Genomic DNA, 15,400 nt, shown 5'->3' on the forward strand with positions numbered 1-15,400 from the left:
GGTCTGAATAACTTACAAATTTATGAACGCTCAAGACCCGTTGTCAGTAAAAGTTGGCAAAAAAATGTAATTAATTTGTTGACAGCAGCACAGTTGCTCTGGATAACATAAAAATAGCCTAACCAGCTCTGCTAGGGTGAGTAAAATGGTCAGAGTGAGTTGTTCTCTCATTTGTGTCTGGAAGTAGCTAGTCAGCTAGCCAACGTTAGCCAGTCAGGTTGGTGCTTGACTTCTGTTAGGTCAGAACACTCGGATCAACCCTACTTGTTGCACAGAGCGCTGTGTGCTCTCCGAGAGTGAAATGCTCTGATTTTACGAACGGCCAAACTAACAAGTTTGCGTACGCCCAGAGAACACTCTGGCACTCCAGATTAAATGTAAAAACACACCTGTAGTGTAAACCAGACTTTAGTCTTGAAATCTTTGGTTGTTTAGTACATAGCCTCACATGTGAATCCATAAAGATATGGGTAGGGATAAAGCTTAAAAGGGTGTGAACGATGCTGAACGTGTGTAGATGAGGAAGAGCTCGCCAGTACGTACCAAAATATTCAAGGGTCATTTTCTCAAAAGTGAGCTTACGAGTTTATCAACATTCAAAGCAGAACTTCCGGTTGAGCGCGGAAGAGCTCGGTTTTGTTGTTTTGACAAAGTTTGTCGCTTGTTGTTTTGAAAGTGTATTGGAAAGTTCTTAGTAGCTAGCAAACTTTTTAGTTTGGATTCCGTGACACAGTTGGCATCAGTTGCTGGGACTGCTCGTCTCTGTCCAGTGATCCTGCCAACGAAGGACGGGTCTGAGGAGCTATTTGGGCTTGCAGCTAGCGGGGTTTTCTTGAGGGCTTCAATGCCATTGTGGCTGGGACCGCAGATTGTCCCGGTTTTGTGGCTGTCTAGATCCCTGCTATTTGTTGTTTTCAATCTTCTCTGTGACCTGCCCTGTCTGGAACTGAGGAGCAACAGCGTAACCTACATTGCTAGCTGACATGACAAAGACCAAAGCCGGCAGGAGTACCATTGAGAAAAGTGGTGTCTCTCCATCACACATTAAGGATATTTTAAACAAACAAAAAGAGTTCTAAACTCAGCAAAAAAGAAACGTTCTCTCACTGTCAACTGCGTTTATTTTCAGCAAACTTAACATGTGTAAGTATTTGTATGAACATAAGATTTAACAACTGAGACAAACTGAACAAGTTCCACAGACATGTGACTAACAGAAATGGAATAATGTGTCCCTGAACAAAGGGGGGGTCAAAAGTAACAATCAGTATCTGGTGTGGCCACCAGCTGCATTAAGTACTGCAGTGCATCTCATCCTCATGGACTGCGCCAGATTTGCCAGTTCTTGCTGTGAGATGTTACTCCACTCAACCACCAAGGCACCTGCAAGTTCCTGGACTTTTCTGGGGGGGAATGGCCCAAGCCCTCACCCTCCGATCCAACAGGTCCCAGACGTGCTCAATGGGATTAAGATCCGGGCTCTTCGCTGGCCATGGCAGGAAATCACGCACAGAACGAGCAGTATGGCTGGTGGCATTGTCATGCTGGACGGTCAGGTCAGGATGAACCTGTAGGAAGGGTACCACATGAGGGAGGAGGATGTCTCCCCTGTAACGCACAGCGTTGAGATTGATGCTGTCATTGCAGGCATAGGACTGAGCTTGTTGTGATACACCACCCCAGACCATGACGGACCCTCCACCTCCAAATCGATCCTGCTCCAGAGTACATTGCAATTTATTGCCCTGGCCACATCTGCAGTCCTCGTGCCTCCTTGCAGCATGCCTAAGGCACGTTCACGCAGATAAGCAGGGACCCTGGGCATCTTTCTTTTGGTGTTTTTCAGAGTCAATAGAAAGGCCTCTTTAATGTCCTAAGTTTTCATAACTGTGACTTTAATTGCCTACCGTCTGTAAGCTGTTAGTGTCTTAACGACCGTTCCACAGGTGCATGTTCATTAATTATTTATGGTTCATTGAACAAGCATGGGAAACAGTGTTTAAACCCTTTACAATGTGTTTAAAAAAAAGTTATTTGGGTCCTGAAAAAGGGTTGTTTCTTTTTTTGCTGAGTTTTACAAGCAGTTGTTACAACAAAAAATAGCTGTTTTGTACAAATACTGGTGGATTCAACTAATAAAAGAATGGACGATCTGACCAGAGAGGTCTGCTCGATGAGTTGAAACAGGAGAACGGCAAGATGACAGCAATCTGTAAGTCATTGAGAGAGGACATCAGTTCTGTATGTGAATCCATGATAACAATGACGGATAAATCAGATCTCGAGGCGGAATCAAGGCGGAAAAACATGGTTGTGGACGGAATTGCAGAATCCTCATGAGACCTGGACGGAGTCTGAGGACAAAGTGAGGGAAATTATCTCTGAGAAATTGAAGATGGACCACAGGAAGATTGAGGTGGAGCGTGCCCACAAGGACGGAATTGGAAACCCACCACTGGGCCAGGTGACAGGCCCAGGCCGATAGTGGTCAAGTTCCTGAGGTTCAAGGGCAAGGTAGCTGTTCTGGAAAGAGCCAAGAACTTGAGAGGAATGTATATCTTCCTCAACGAGGACTATCCTGAAACTGTGCGCCAGAAGAGGAAAGAACTGATCCCAGCCATGAAAGCTGCCAGAGCGAGTGGGACATTGCAACTATCCGCAATGACAGGCTCATTGTCCACCCTCCAAAAAGCCTGGAGGGGATGAGAGAGCCATGGATCGTAGCTTCAACCCTGCCTCTCACACACACACATACACCAATTGATTAATGGACTGCTGAATGTATATATGTTTTATCTTGCTTTGTTTGCTCTTTTCAGTATTATGACTATCTCTAATAAGATACCAGGAAAGGGCTAAAAATATCACAGATTAATATATGTAGCCTTAGAAATAAGGTTCATGAAATCAATAACTTGCTGACATCAGATAACATTCATATATTAGCCATTTCTGAGACTCACTTAGATAATTCATTTGATGATACAGCAGTAACAATACAAGGATATAACATATATAGAAGAGACAAATGCTTATGGGAAGGTGTTGCTGTATATATATATACAGTGGGGCGAACAAGTATTTGATACACTGCCGATTTTGCAGGTTTCCTACTTACAAAGCAGTAGAGGTCTGTAATTTTTATCATAGGTACACTTCAACTGTGAGAGACGAATCTAAGAATGGGCCAAAATCCCTGCTTGCAGTGTGTGCAAACCTGGTCAAGAACTACAGGAAACGTATGATCTCTGTAATTGCAAACAAAGGTTTCTGTACCAAATATTAAGTTCTGCTTTTCTGATGTATCAAATACTTATGTCATGCAATAAAATGCAAATTAATTACTTAAAAATCATACATGTGATTTTCTGGATTTTGTTTTTAGATTCCGTCTCTCACAGTTGAAGTGTACCTATGATAAAAAGTACAGACCTCTACATGCTTTGTAAGTAGGAAAACTTGCAAAATCGGCAGTGTCTCAAATACTTGTTCTCCCCACTGTATGTATGATGTATGTATTATATATATATATATATACACACATAAGAGCCATATCACGGTAATGCTTAGAGAAGATCTTATGTCATGTGTTATTTAAGTGTTGGTGGTTGCAGGTTCACTTGGCACATCTAAAGCCTTTTCTTTTGGGGTGTTGTTATAGGCCATCAAGTGTGAACAGTCAGTATCCAAATAATGTGTGTGACATGCTTGATAGTGTATGTGATGTGAACCAAGGTCTACTTTCTTGGGGACCTGAATATTGACTGGTTTTCATCAAGACATGCCACCAGAGGTCTTTTCACAGTCCCCAAACCCAGAATAAATTCAAGAAAGCGTACAGTATTATATAGAGCCATTATTGCATGGAACTATATACATTCTGTCATTTGTCCCTATGGAGGAAACCTTTTGGGTGCCATGTAGAACCCTTAGATTTTTAGTACCTTCTCACAAGGAACCCTAGGTGGTGGGTGCTTTGTTTTCGCCCTGTAGGGGAACCCAATTGGGTTCTATGTGTAACCGGTGTGAAATAGCTATCTAGTTAGCAGTACGTGCTAATAGTGTTTCAATCGGTGTCATCACTCGCTCTGAAACCATGAATTTGTTTCCTTTGCTCTTTGCTTCCTTTGCTCTGCAATGGCTGTGGCTTTTGTGGAGTGATAGGTAACAATGCTTCATGGAAGGCAATAGTTGATGTGTTCATTAGAAAATTTGGGGGCATGGTTTAAATTATTTATGCCAAACATTAGTGGAAGTGTTGTACGAGTTTAAGTGTTTTAACCATTATGTTGATAAAGGTTGAGCACCTCATTTGTCCACTGCCAGTTATACAATCTTTGTAATCGCTTGTGTCAATCAAGAGCTGCAATGTTAAGGGGTTACTATTGGTAACCAGGAAGTTCATGATTATTTTTTAATAATTTACTGTCAGCTTGCCGCAAGTAATTATTGTAAAATTCACTGTACCTTTCTGTAGCTGATCTGTCACGCTCACTGACTTGGTGTGGCAGGAAGGTCAGTTTGCTGCCAACCAAGGGGTTGAGGCCAGGTGAGGCTCACCCAAGTGTGCACACCACAAAGAATGCTTAGTTGTTGTCAACAAATATCTTGTAATCAGAAAAGTTCAGTGAAAGTACAGTTCGTTACTGGCTATTAAGTTACTCTGAATTTTACAATAAATTACTGACAGCTAGTTGCCAGTTAGGTAGCGCAAAATTCACAGCAACTTCCAGGCAACTAACTGCCATTAAGTTACTGTGGAACGCACAGTAACCTCTTGACAGTGCAGCTCTTTGTCACATGCTCTTACAAAGATGGTAGAACAGACAGTGTTAAGAGATGCTCAACATTTGACAACATAACCATCAACCACTTAAACTGGTACAACACTTCCACTGACAGCTGGCACAAAATTTAGTAACTTGTTTTTGCGGACCAAACATTCACTGCAACCAATAGCCTTTAGTGTTCTGTAAAATTACAGGAACTTTCTAACAGTGTAGCATTTCATGGCATAAAGGATAACATGGTAGAGATGTAAAGGACAGGATGTTTTATCACAACCATCAAAGCAGTAAAGAACATTTCCTGACATAAAAACCATTTGATGGAAATGGTTACACATATCACCATACCCCTGAAAAAGAACCCCTCAAGAACCTTCTTTTCGGGGTTGACATGTGGGTTTCCTCTCGACTTTTTACCTGGGTTTAGCTCCTTTCATATTTATTTTGATCCTAACAAACTCCCCAGTCCCTGCCTGTGACAAGCATACCCTTAACATGATTCTGCCACCACAATAATTGAAAATAAAAAAGGTTTCACATCAAACCTGTCGTTTTTCATTTAAGCCAAAAATGTAATTTCTTTGTCGTGTTGTCTTGCAGTATTACTTAATGGCCTTGTTGCAAACAGAATGAATGATTTGGAGTGGATGTTTTAACACAGGCTTTCTTCTTTTCACTTTGACATACAGGCCAGTAATGTGGATATACAAATAATTTGTGACATTGTGGTTACAATAAAGAATGTAAACAAGATGGTGTGTTTTTATTTACCGTAGTGATGGACAGCTGGAGACATTGTATTTTTTATCAACATCTTTATGCTTTCGTTAATGAAATAACGAGAAAAAAGACATTCAAAATGTAGATGTTTATTTAAACAACATTTTAGTTGCACTTCCACCTAGCTCCACGACCACGAGTAAAACCGTCAATTTCTCTAGCTAAAATGTCCTGATGGCATTGACCAGTTCATCTTTGCTTGTAGGCTTGGCAGGGTTACAGATGAATGTCTTCAGTTGATGCCAAACAAGTTCAATCGGGTTTAAATCAGGAGACCTACATGTAGAGTTAAAAAAAACATTTTTAGATATACTGTAGGTCTTTTAATTGGTTCATTCTTGGGAGCAATTTCCAAACGCCTGAAGGTACCACGTTCATCTGTACAAACAATAGTAGGCAACAATAAACACCATGGGACCATGCAGCCGTCATACCGCTCAGGAAGGAGACGTGTTCTGTCTCCTAGAGATGAACGTACTTTGATGCGAAAAGAGCAAATAAATCCCAGAACAACAGCAAAGGACCTTGTGAAGATGCTGGAGGAAACAGGTACAAAAGTATCTATATCCACAGTAAAACAAGTCCTATATCGACATAATCTGAAAGGCCTCTCAGCAAGGAAGAAGCCACTGCTCCAAAACTGCCATAAAAAAAGCCAGACTACGGTTTGCAACTGCACATGGGGACCAAGATCGTATTTTTTGGAGAAATGTCCTCTGGTCTGATGAAACAAAAATAGAACTGTTTGGCCATAATGACCAACAATATGTTTGGAGGAAAACGGGGGAGGCTTGCAAGCCGAAGAAAACCATCCCAACCGTGAAGCACGGGGGTGGCAGCATCATGCTTTGCTGCAGGAGGGACTGGTGCACTTCACAAAATTGATGACATAATGAGGAAGCAAAATTACATTTACATTACATTTACATTTTTTTTTTTTTACAAAATTATGTGGATATATTGAAGCAACATCTCAAGACATCAGTCAGGAAGTTAAAGCTTGGTCGCAAATGGGTCTTCCAAATGGACAATGACCCCAGGCATACTTCCAAAGTTGTGGCAAAATGGCTTAAGGACAACAAAGTCAAGGTATTGGAGTGGCCATCACAAAGCCCTGACCTCAATCCCATAGAACATTTGTGGGCAGAACTGAAAAAGCGTGTGCGAGCAAGGAGGCCTAGAAACCTGACTCCAGCTCTGTCTGGAGGAATGGGCCAAAATTTACCCAACTTATTGTGGGAAGCTTGTGGAAGGCTACCCTAAACATTTGACCAAAGTTAAACAATGTGTGTAATAACTGTGTAATAACATTGAAAATTAAATAAAGGTTAAATAAATAAAATAAAAATGGTGTACTAAAAACATGAATGTGTTTTTTGCAGAGCAAAAAAAAGCAGTTAGTTTTGCTAGAATGTGTACACAGCATTTGCAGTGTTGGAGTCACTTAATTCATCTACCGTTTCTATCATAGGCCACTGTAATCGATGGGGGCTCAGGGCGGCACCATTCTGCTCATCTGATGAAGGTGCACATGGATCAGATTCAAACTTTGAAGACCGAGTTTGAGTCATTGAAGGCAGACCAGCAGAAAGAGAAACATTAGTGGCTTGCGAAAGTATTCACCCCTTGGCATTTTTCCTATTTTGTTGCCTTACAACCTGGAATTAAAATATATTTTTTTGTGGGTTTGTATCATTTGATTTACACAACATACCTACCACTTTGAAGATGCAAAATATTTTTTTATTGTGAAATAAACAACAAAAATTAAAATATATAAAATTATTCACCCTCCCAAAATCAATACATTGTAGAGCCACCTTTCTCAGCAATTACAGCTGCAAGTCTCTTGGGGTATGTCTCTATAAGATTGGCACATCTAGCCACTGGGATTTGTGCCCATTCTTCAAGGCAAAACTGCTCCAGCTCCTTCAAGTTGGGTGGGTTCCGCTGGTGTACAGTAATGTTTAAGTCATACCACAGATTCTCAATTGGATTGCGGTCTGAGCTTTGACTAGGCCATTCCAAGACATTTAAATGTTTCCCCTTAAACCACTCGAGTGTTGCTTTAGCAGTATCCTTAGTGTCATTGTCCTGCTGGAAGGTGAACCTCCGTCCCAGTCTCAAATCTCTGGAAGACTGAAACAGGTTTCCAATCAAGGATTTCCCTGTATTTAGTGCCATCCATAATTTCTTCAATTCTGACCAGTTTTCCAGTCCCTGCCGATGAAAAACCATCCCTACAGCATGATGCTGCCACCACCATGCTTCACTGTGGGGATGGTGCTCTCGGGGTGATAAGAGGTGTTGGGTTTGCACCAGACAAAGCATTTTCCTTGATGGCCAAAAAGCTCAATTTTAGTCTCATCTGACCAGAGCACCTTCTTCCATATGTATGGGGAATCTCTCACATGCCTTTTGGCAAACGCCAAATGTGTTTGCTTATTGTTTTCTTTAAGCAAATTGCTTTTTTTCTGGCCACTCTTCCGGTAAAATTCCAGCTCTGTGGAGTGTACGGCTTAAAGTGGTCCTATGGACAGATACTCCAATCTCCGCTGCGGAGCTTTGCATCTCCTTCAGGGTTATCTTTGGTTTCTTTGTTGCCTCTCTGATTAATGCCCTCCTTGCCTGGTCTGAGTTTTGGTGGGCGGCCCTCTCTTGGCAGGTTTGTTGTGGTGCCATATTCTTTCCATTTTTTTATCATGGATTTAAATGGTGCTCCGTGGGATGTTCAAAGTTTGATATTTTTTTATAACCCAACCCTGATCTGTACTTTTCCACAGCTTTGTCCCTGACCTGTTTGGAGAGCTCCTTGGTCTTCATGGTGCCGCTTGCTTGGTGGTGCCCCTTGCTAAAGTGCGTGTGGGCGACCTCATGCAACCGCAAAATGTCAGATAAAGCATATACTGTACAGTACTGTATTTCTTCATCAGGATCTTTGTTTTTGTTAATAAAATAATGATAAAAATATTGTTTCAAAATACAGATGGTTATTTAATTATGGATCCATAACGATTTACTATGGGAATAAATATCACTGAATGACAGAAATATTGGAACAAAGTAGGTTAATGAAGGTAAACAAATAGTTGCTTACTGGAAAATACTTTTTCAAAACACAGTCACGTTGTACAGCGCCATTATGGCTATTAACAGGGCAATAGACTTGCCTAGAAGGAGGGTAGGGGGGGAATTATATCGTCAAATGTATTTCTTAGTTAGGTTGGCTGTATCACAACCGGCCGTGATTGGTTGCAATTTCAGTTTAATCCACCAGAAAAGACAAAACAAATACAACAAATATTATGGTTAAACTCAAATATACTAATTGATCAATTGGAACCTTTAACATGTGGAACGGGGAAAAAGTATTATTATTAACCCTGTTTTTCACAGGCTGTGAGTGTTTGGCTGGCCGGGATGTCCTTGTCCAAAAAATAGGCAATGTGGGCTAATGGTTTCTCTCCCTCTAAAAACAGAAATAAATATTTTGGCCTTTATAAATATTATTTTGGCCTTTATTCAGATTACAATCGCTCACTTTTGTTTTTTTGAAAACGAAATAATGTCCAAAATATCATTATATATTGCCTGAAACTTTGTGCAAGGCAATTGATCAGCATTAAAAACTTTGGATGGGGCCTCCCGATTGGCGCAGCGGTCTAAGCCACTGCATCGCAGTGCAAACTGTGTTGCTACAGATGCTGGTTCGATACCCGTGCCGGCCACCACCGGGAGACCCATGAGGCAGCTTTGGGTTTCTCTCTCTCTAAAACCAGAAATAAATAATTCCAAATAACAAACTGGATATATTCATGGCTTACTTAGCCTGAGCAGAACTAAAAGCTTGAATGCAAGTGTCAAGCTCTCTCTTTCCAAGCCCGACGCCAAATACTGATCAGACAGAGACAGTTCAAAAGGTGAAGGCAGGCACGATAGTATTTTGAGTTGTGTGACAAAGCTGGGGAAAAAATATGGTCTTGCTAGAGGCCTGAAGTTTCAATCAATTTCTTCAATTTTATTACTGCTGCACCATTTATACAAGTACATATCATTTGAATGCTTACATTTTTATTTTACTTGGTTTGAATTAGAGGTGTTGTGAAGATAGCGGTAAGACATGGAATGAAATATCAACTGTAATTGCCATGAATGCAGACTTCAAAAAAGCTATTTTCCACTTCACCGAAAGACAGGACTACACAGGTTTACCCAACCACGGACATGCAATTACTTTGTCAAGAGAGGAAGAGACAATCCCCCAAGTGACACACAACATTCTCGCAACGTTTCTGCTACGTTTCTACATTGTTGGGCAAAAATAAATGTTGTGTGTCAACTGGGAGAAACTGACCGAAAGGTACTGTACTCAATGAATGAATGAAGTGAATAAATCTACATATAAAAGCACCAGTTAAAAGTTTGGGAACCCTACTCATTCAAGGGTTTTTCTTTATTTGTACTATTTTATACATTGTAGAACTATAGTGACGACATCACAACTATGAAATAACACATATGGAATCATGTAGTAAGCAAAAAAGTGTTAAACAAATCAAAATATATTTGAGATTTGAGATTCTCAAAGTAGTCACCCTTTGCCTTGATAACAGCTTTGCACACTCTTGGCATTCTCTCAACCAGCTTCATGAGGTAGTCACCTGGAATGCATTTCAATTAATAGGTGTGCCTTGTTAAATGTTAATTTGTGGCATTTCTTTCCTTCTTAATGTGTTTGAGCCAATCAGTTGTGTTGTGACAGTGGTATACAGAAGATAGCCCTATTTGGTAAAAGACCAAGTCCATATTTTGGCAAGAACAGCTTAAATAAACAAAGAGAAACGACAGTCCATCATTACTTTAAGACATGAAGATCAATCAATCTGGAAAATGTAAGAACTTTGAAAGTTTCTTCAAGTGCAATTGCAAAAACCATCAAGCGCTATGATGAAACTGGCACTCATGAGGACCGCCAGAGGAAAGGAAGACCCATAGTTACCTCTGCTGCAGAGGATAAGTTCATTAGAGTGACCAGTCTCAGAAATTGCAGCCCAAATGCTTCAGAGTTCAAGTAACAGACATCTCAACATCAACTCTTCAGATGAGACTGCGTGAATCAGGCCTTCATGGTCGAATTGCTGCAAAGAAACCACTACTAAAGGACACCAATAACAAGAAACTTGCTTGGGCCAAGAAACACGAGCAATGGACATTAGACCGGTGGAAATCTGTCTTTTGGTCTGATGAGTCCAAATGTGAGATGTTTGGTTCCAACCGCCGTGTCTTTGTGAGACGCAGAGTAGGTGAACTGATGAGCTCCGCATGTGTGGTTCCCACCGAGAAGCATGGAGGAGGTGGTGTGTGGGTGCTTTGCTGGTGACACCGTCAATGATATATTTAGAATTCAAGGCACACTTAACCAGCATGGCTACCACAGCGTTCGTTTGCGCTTAGTGGGACTATTTTTGCTTTTCAACAGGACAATGGCACAGCACACCTCCAAGCTGTGTAACAGCTATTTGACCATGAAGGAGAGTGATGGAGTGCTGCATCAGATGACTTGGCCTTCACAATCACCCGACCTCAACCCAATTGAGATGGTTTGGGATGAGTTGGACTACAGATTGAAGGAAAAGCATCCAACCATGTGGGAACTCCTTCAAGACTGTTGGAAAAGCATTCCAGGTGAAGCTGGTTGAGAGAATGCCAAGAGTGTGCAAAGCTGTCATGAAGGCTGTTTGGCTATTTGAAGAATCTCAAATATAAAATACATTTAGGTTTGTTTAACACTTTTTTTGGTTACTACATGATTCTATATGTGTTATTTCATAGTTTTGATGTCTTCCTTATTATTCTACAATGTAGAAAATAGTAAAAATAAAGAAAAACCCTTGAATGAGTAGGTGTCCAAACCTTTGACTGGTACTGTATACCTACATATATGATCAGAAAGAGGAAAAATGCATGGTGGGTGGAGATGACAAGATTAGAGACTCCCTTCCTTGTGCGGGTTTCTTCCATCTTACTACTCGAACATGTCACATTGTAGCCATGGTTACAGGGACCATGGCAGCTTGAGTAGGCTGTAGATGCCTCATGCAGTATCATTAATTTAGAACCCCCATCCCCAGACAACACTACTACTGTTGTCAGCTGGGCACAATCCCTTTTTAGAGTGTAAATGTATTGCACCTTTGTGATATAGGCTGAGAGCCATTGAGTTACATTGATTAAAACAGTTGATATGTCTTATTTTTCAATTGTAATAAGATAGTGGGGGGGGGGGGGGGTAAGGAAGAGAGAGACTATACTGCAGTCAGAGTGGCCCAAAGGGACTGAGAATTCCCGATGTCTGCGAATTCAGAGCTGGAACGTCTGAGAACAATCTACAAAGCTTTTCAGGATTTCTAGGAACATTTAAGAAATGCTTCAAAAACGGTCCTGATCATCTACAACTAATGTTTTTCTTAGAAAAACTAAGAAGGTAAAAGAATGTTGTAAAAAAAACAACAAAAAACTTCTTAGGGCATTTTCATATGCCTAAGAATGCATCGACATATTGTACCTCTAGGAAAGTCTCAGAATTTCCAAAGTACCTCCTCTCAACTCTGACAGCGTCTGAACGAGGTGGCATGAACCTGTGGAGAAACAGGCGGCAAGAAACTGAGTGACCATATACAGCACGAACAACCCAAAAATACCAAATAAACTGCCGACTATGGGGACAGCAAAGGGAACTCACTTGGCGCCAAAACAGACGTGCCAGGTACGGTAGCAGAGAACACGGCACTCTGGAGAGGAGCGAGTTTGGGGCATGGGGGAGGGGGTGAGTCGAGGATGGGACAGACAGAGTGCATGTCCAGCTGGTAAATAGATTCAACCCCCTTTTTCCACTTGGTTTTCAGACATCGGCAGCACACTGTCTAGGGGAAATGTACGTGTATGGTTCCAGACTACAGAGGTCTCAGAGGACTGTGAGCGAGATGAAGGCGGAGAATGCTGAATCCCAGAAATGGATGAGGGAAGGATGCCGTGGAATGGAGGGGCATATGGCTGACACAGACTTTTATTTAAGTTCAAATACTACAGCAGAAAAAATAGAATAACCATAACAATAATAGTAATAATAATCATCGGCATCAGCAGCATCATCATCCTTCTCAAGGTTGTCACAATCCTCCTCCTCCAACAAATCATTATTATTATAATATTAATATGGGTGGGCTATTTTATTAAATTTTTTCTCTATTTTACTTCATTTTTGTTGTTTAATGCAATTTATTTTCTTAAAAGAGGTGTCCATTAATCTTGAACTTCTACGGTTTGATCCTTGCTTGGAACTGGGGCCTCTGTGGCATTGGCCTCCTTGACCAGTGCAGCGGGCTCAGTGGCAGCCAGTGGTGCTGCTGTTGAACTAGCAGCTGGGGCCTCCTTGGCCGGGGCTGCCGCTGCTGCTTCTGTGGGCTTGGCCTGGGGGGCAGCGGCAACAGGGGCCGCCTCGGCTTTAGCCGCTGGTGCTGCCGGGGCCTCAGTCTTTTTAGCGTCGGCCTCGTCTTTGCTTTCAGCCTGGGCTGCGGGTGGTGCAGGCGCCTGGGCCTTGACCTCTGGAGCTTGGGCGGCTTCCTTAGTGGAGGGGGCTGGCTCTTTCGCAGGGGCGGCTGGTTTCTCCTTGGCTTTGGGGGCAGGGTCGGTGACTTCCGCAGGCTTAGACACCTCCGCTTTGGGCTCCGCTGCAGGTTTTTCCGGCTCCTTGGTGGGAGGGGAGGCACCTTTTTCTTCCTCCTTGGTCGTCGTGGTATTGGCTGCGGGCACATCCTTTGTGTCGTTAGCTACCTCGGTGGTCTCGGCGGGAGCAGGGGCCTCGTCCTTTTTGTCGTTCTGAGGTTCGCTCTCCTCGGCTGTTGCGCCCTCTGGTTTGGCATCCTTGTCCTTGGCCTTCTCATCGTTTACATTGTATCCCTTCTTCTTTTTGCTGAGCTTGCCTCCCATTTTAGTCTCTGAAAGATCAAAAAGAGAGGAATTAATATAGACTTTGGAAAAGCTTGTGGTGATATACTGATGCACTGCACTCTGGTACTCAGCATTGATGTACCAAGTACGATCTATGTACATGTATTTCGGCAATTACAATACAAGTCATGAAAATGTACTGCTTTCAACTGTTAATTTATGAACCAACAGAAGGACGGATTTCTAAAAACCTGCTGCAGCAATGCTTAAGATTTTTCACAATGCTACTGCCTGCTTGTTTAGTGTTGACTGTTGATCTAGAATCAGGTCCCCCCAGTCCCTGTAATGTTATTGAGATCTGAAAGGCAAAACTGATCTTAAAATCAGCACTCTTACTCTGAGACCATTGATATACGGCCACTGATCCGCATGTGGCTACTTCTACCTCTCAGTATGCAGACTCTCAGCAAGATTCGCCTTACACATCTAGACTTCACATGTGCTAGTTACATCCATCTCATCTCCATCTCACTGTCCCTTCATTGAGTATGCAAAAAGCACTCCCGTCGCTCAGACGCCAAGAGCTTGTGGAAATTAAAATATATATCTTACTCCTAACAACACGCACGCCTATTAAATAGCCCCTTAAAGTCCCTCTGAAGATTATTGCAGCCAGCTAATGGAATTCTCAGCAACAGATGATGCAAAGCTATACCTTCCTCATGCACACATTCAACCCTTCGTTCATATTGGTGAAACACTGATTCAGATGACTGGGGAGCGAGGGAGAAATGTCTACTACAAACACTAATAAACATCTGCCAAGATGTCAAGTTGATGCCCAACCTTCTGTAGTACCAATGGACTTGAAACTCCTGTCGTAAAACTGCAATTACACTGTAATAAGCATGATATAATCGTTATCATGCGCAGCCAAGGAGGCTTAAGTCTATTTATTTTCTAATATTGTACAATATTGCATGTGGCTTCCATGGCAACTTCATCAGCTAATAACATTGCTAGACTTAGTGATCAGTGGCATTGTCAGGACTGAAGTCCGTTGTCAAATCTTGACTAGGAATGCTTATGACGTGTTACATCATGCGAACAATGTCAAAAACATGTTTTTAGTGGTGGATGGTCCGAATAAAGGGTTATTAATACCTTTCCATTGAACAATGAGTTGGATTTGGGATAAGAGGGCACTTCAGGGTAACTCCTCCTCTAACAATTGAGTTATATAAGAAGTCAGACAGTGTCTGACTAGTGTCTGACTTGGCTTCTGCTGAACACATACCTGCAGGCTCTTGGCTCTCTCCATCTATTATAACGCAATTGAACCTGAGTGACCATCTGCCTCCGCTATGGGGAAGAGGATTTTTCAATACCTGTATAACAAAATGTATCCAAATAGTGTACATCCATATGCACATCCAATAGACCTAACAGGTGCCGAGTACTAATATATATATGACAGAATATTATATAGATATTACATATTATATAGCAGAGTATTACAGAAATTCTCCACATCACATTTCATGTAGCGAGATACTAAGACACTTTATGATGAACTCAAAGTGTTTAAAAAGCCAGCTGATTGATGAGAATCAATCGATATATCAACCAATATATGCATCGTCCCAGTAGGGCAATTCATTGTGCAGCCTAGAGGTTTCAAACACTTTACAAACTCTTGACTGAATAACGTATTTCATAGTGTACTGGTGGAAAATTCAGTTTAATGTGCACTGTGCTTCACATCAAAACTGAAGACGTTGAGAGGTGTAGACAGATGTTTAAGATATTTGTGGCCCATTCGCTAAAGGCCCATGAATTGTGATGTAACCTCATGTTAATCCATACTCCTATCCCTAAGATTT

General features: G+C 41.7%; 1 protein-coding gene across 2 annotated transcripts in view; it reads right to left on the reverse strand.

Moving 5' to 3' along the window:
- Positions 1-9,559: 9,559 nt before the first annotated feature.
- basp1 (brain abundant, membrane attached signal protein 1) overlaps positions 9,560-15,400 on the reverse strand; it is a 131,787-nt gene continuing 125,946 nt past the window's right edge. For both annotated transcript variants that reach the window (XM_070436602.1, XM_023977356.2), the window contains exon 2: positions 9,560-13,564. In XM_070436602.1, coding sequence (XP_070292703.1) covers positions 12,870-13,564 — 695 coding nt within the window. In that variant the 3' untranslated portion in view covers positions 9,560-12,869. The remainder of the gene's footprint in view (positions 13,565-15,400) is intronic.

Source organism: Salvelinus sp. IW2-2015, linkage group LG32 (assembly GCF_002910315.2).
Source record: "Salvelinus sp. IW2-2015 linkage group LG32, ASM291031v2, whole genome shotgun sequence".
NCBI classification, from domain to species: domain Eukaryota; kingdom Metazoa; phylum Chordata; class Actinopteri; order Salmoniformes; family Salmonidae; genus Salvelinus; species Salvelinus sp. IW2-2015.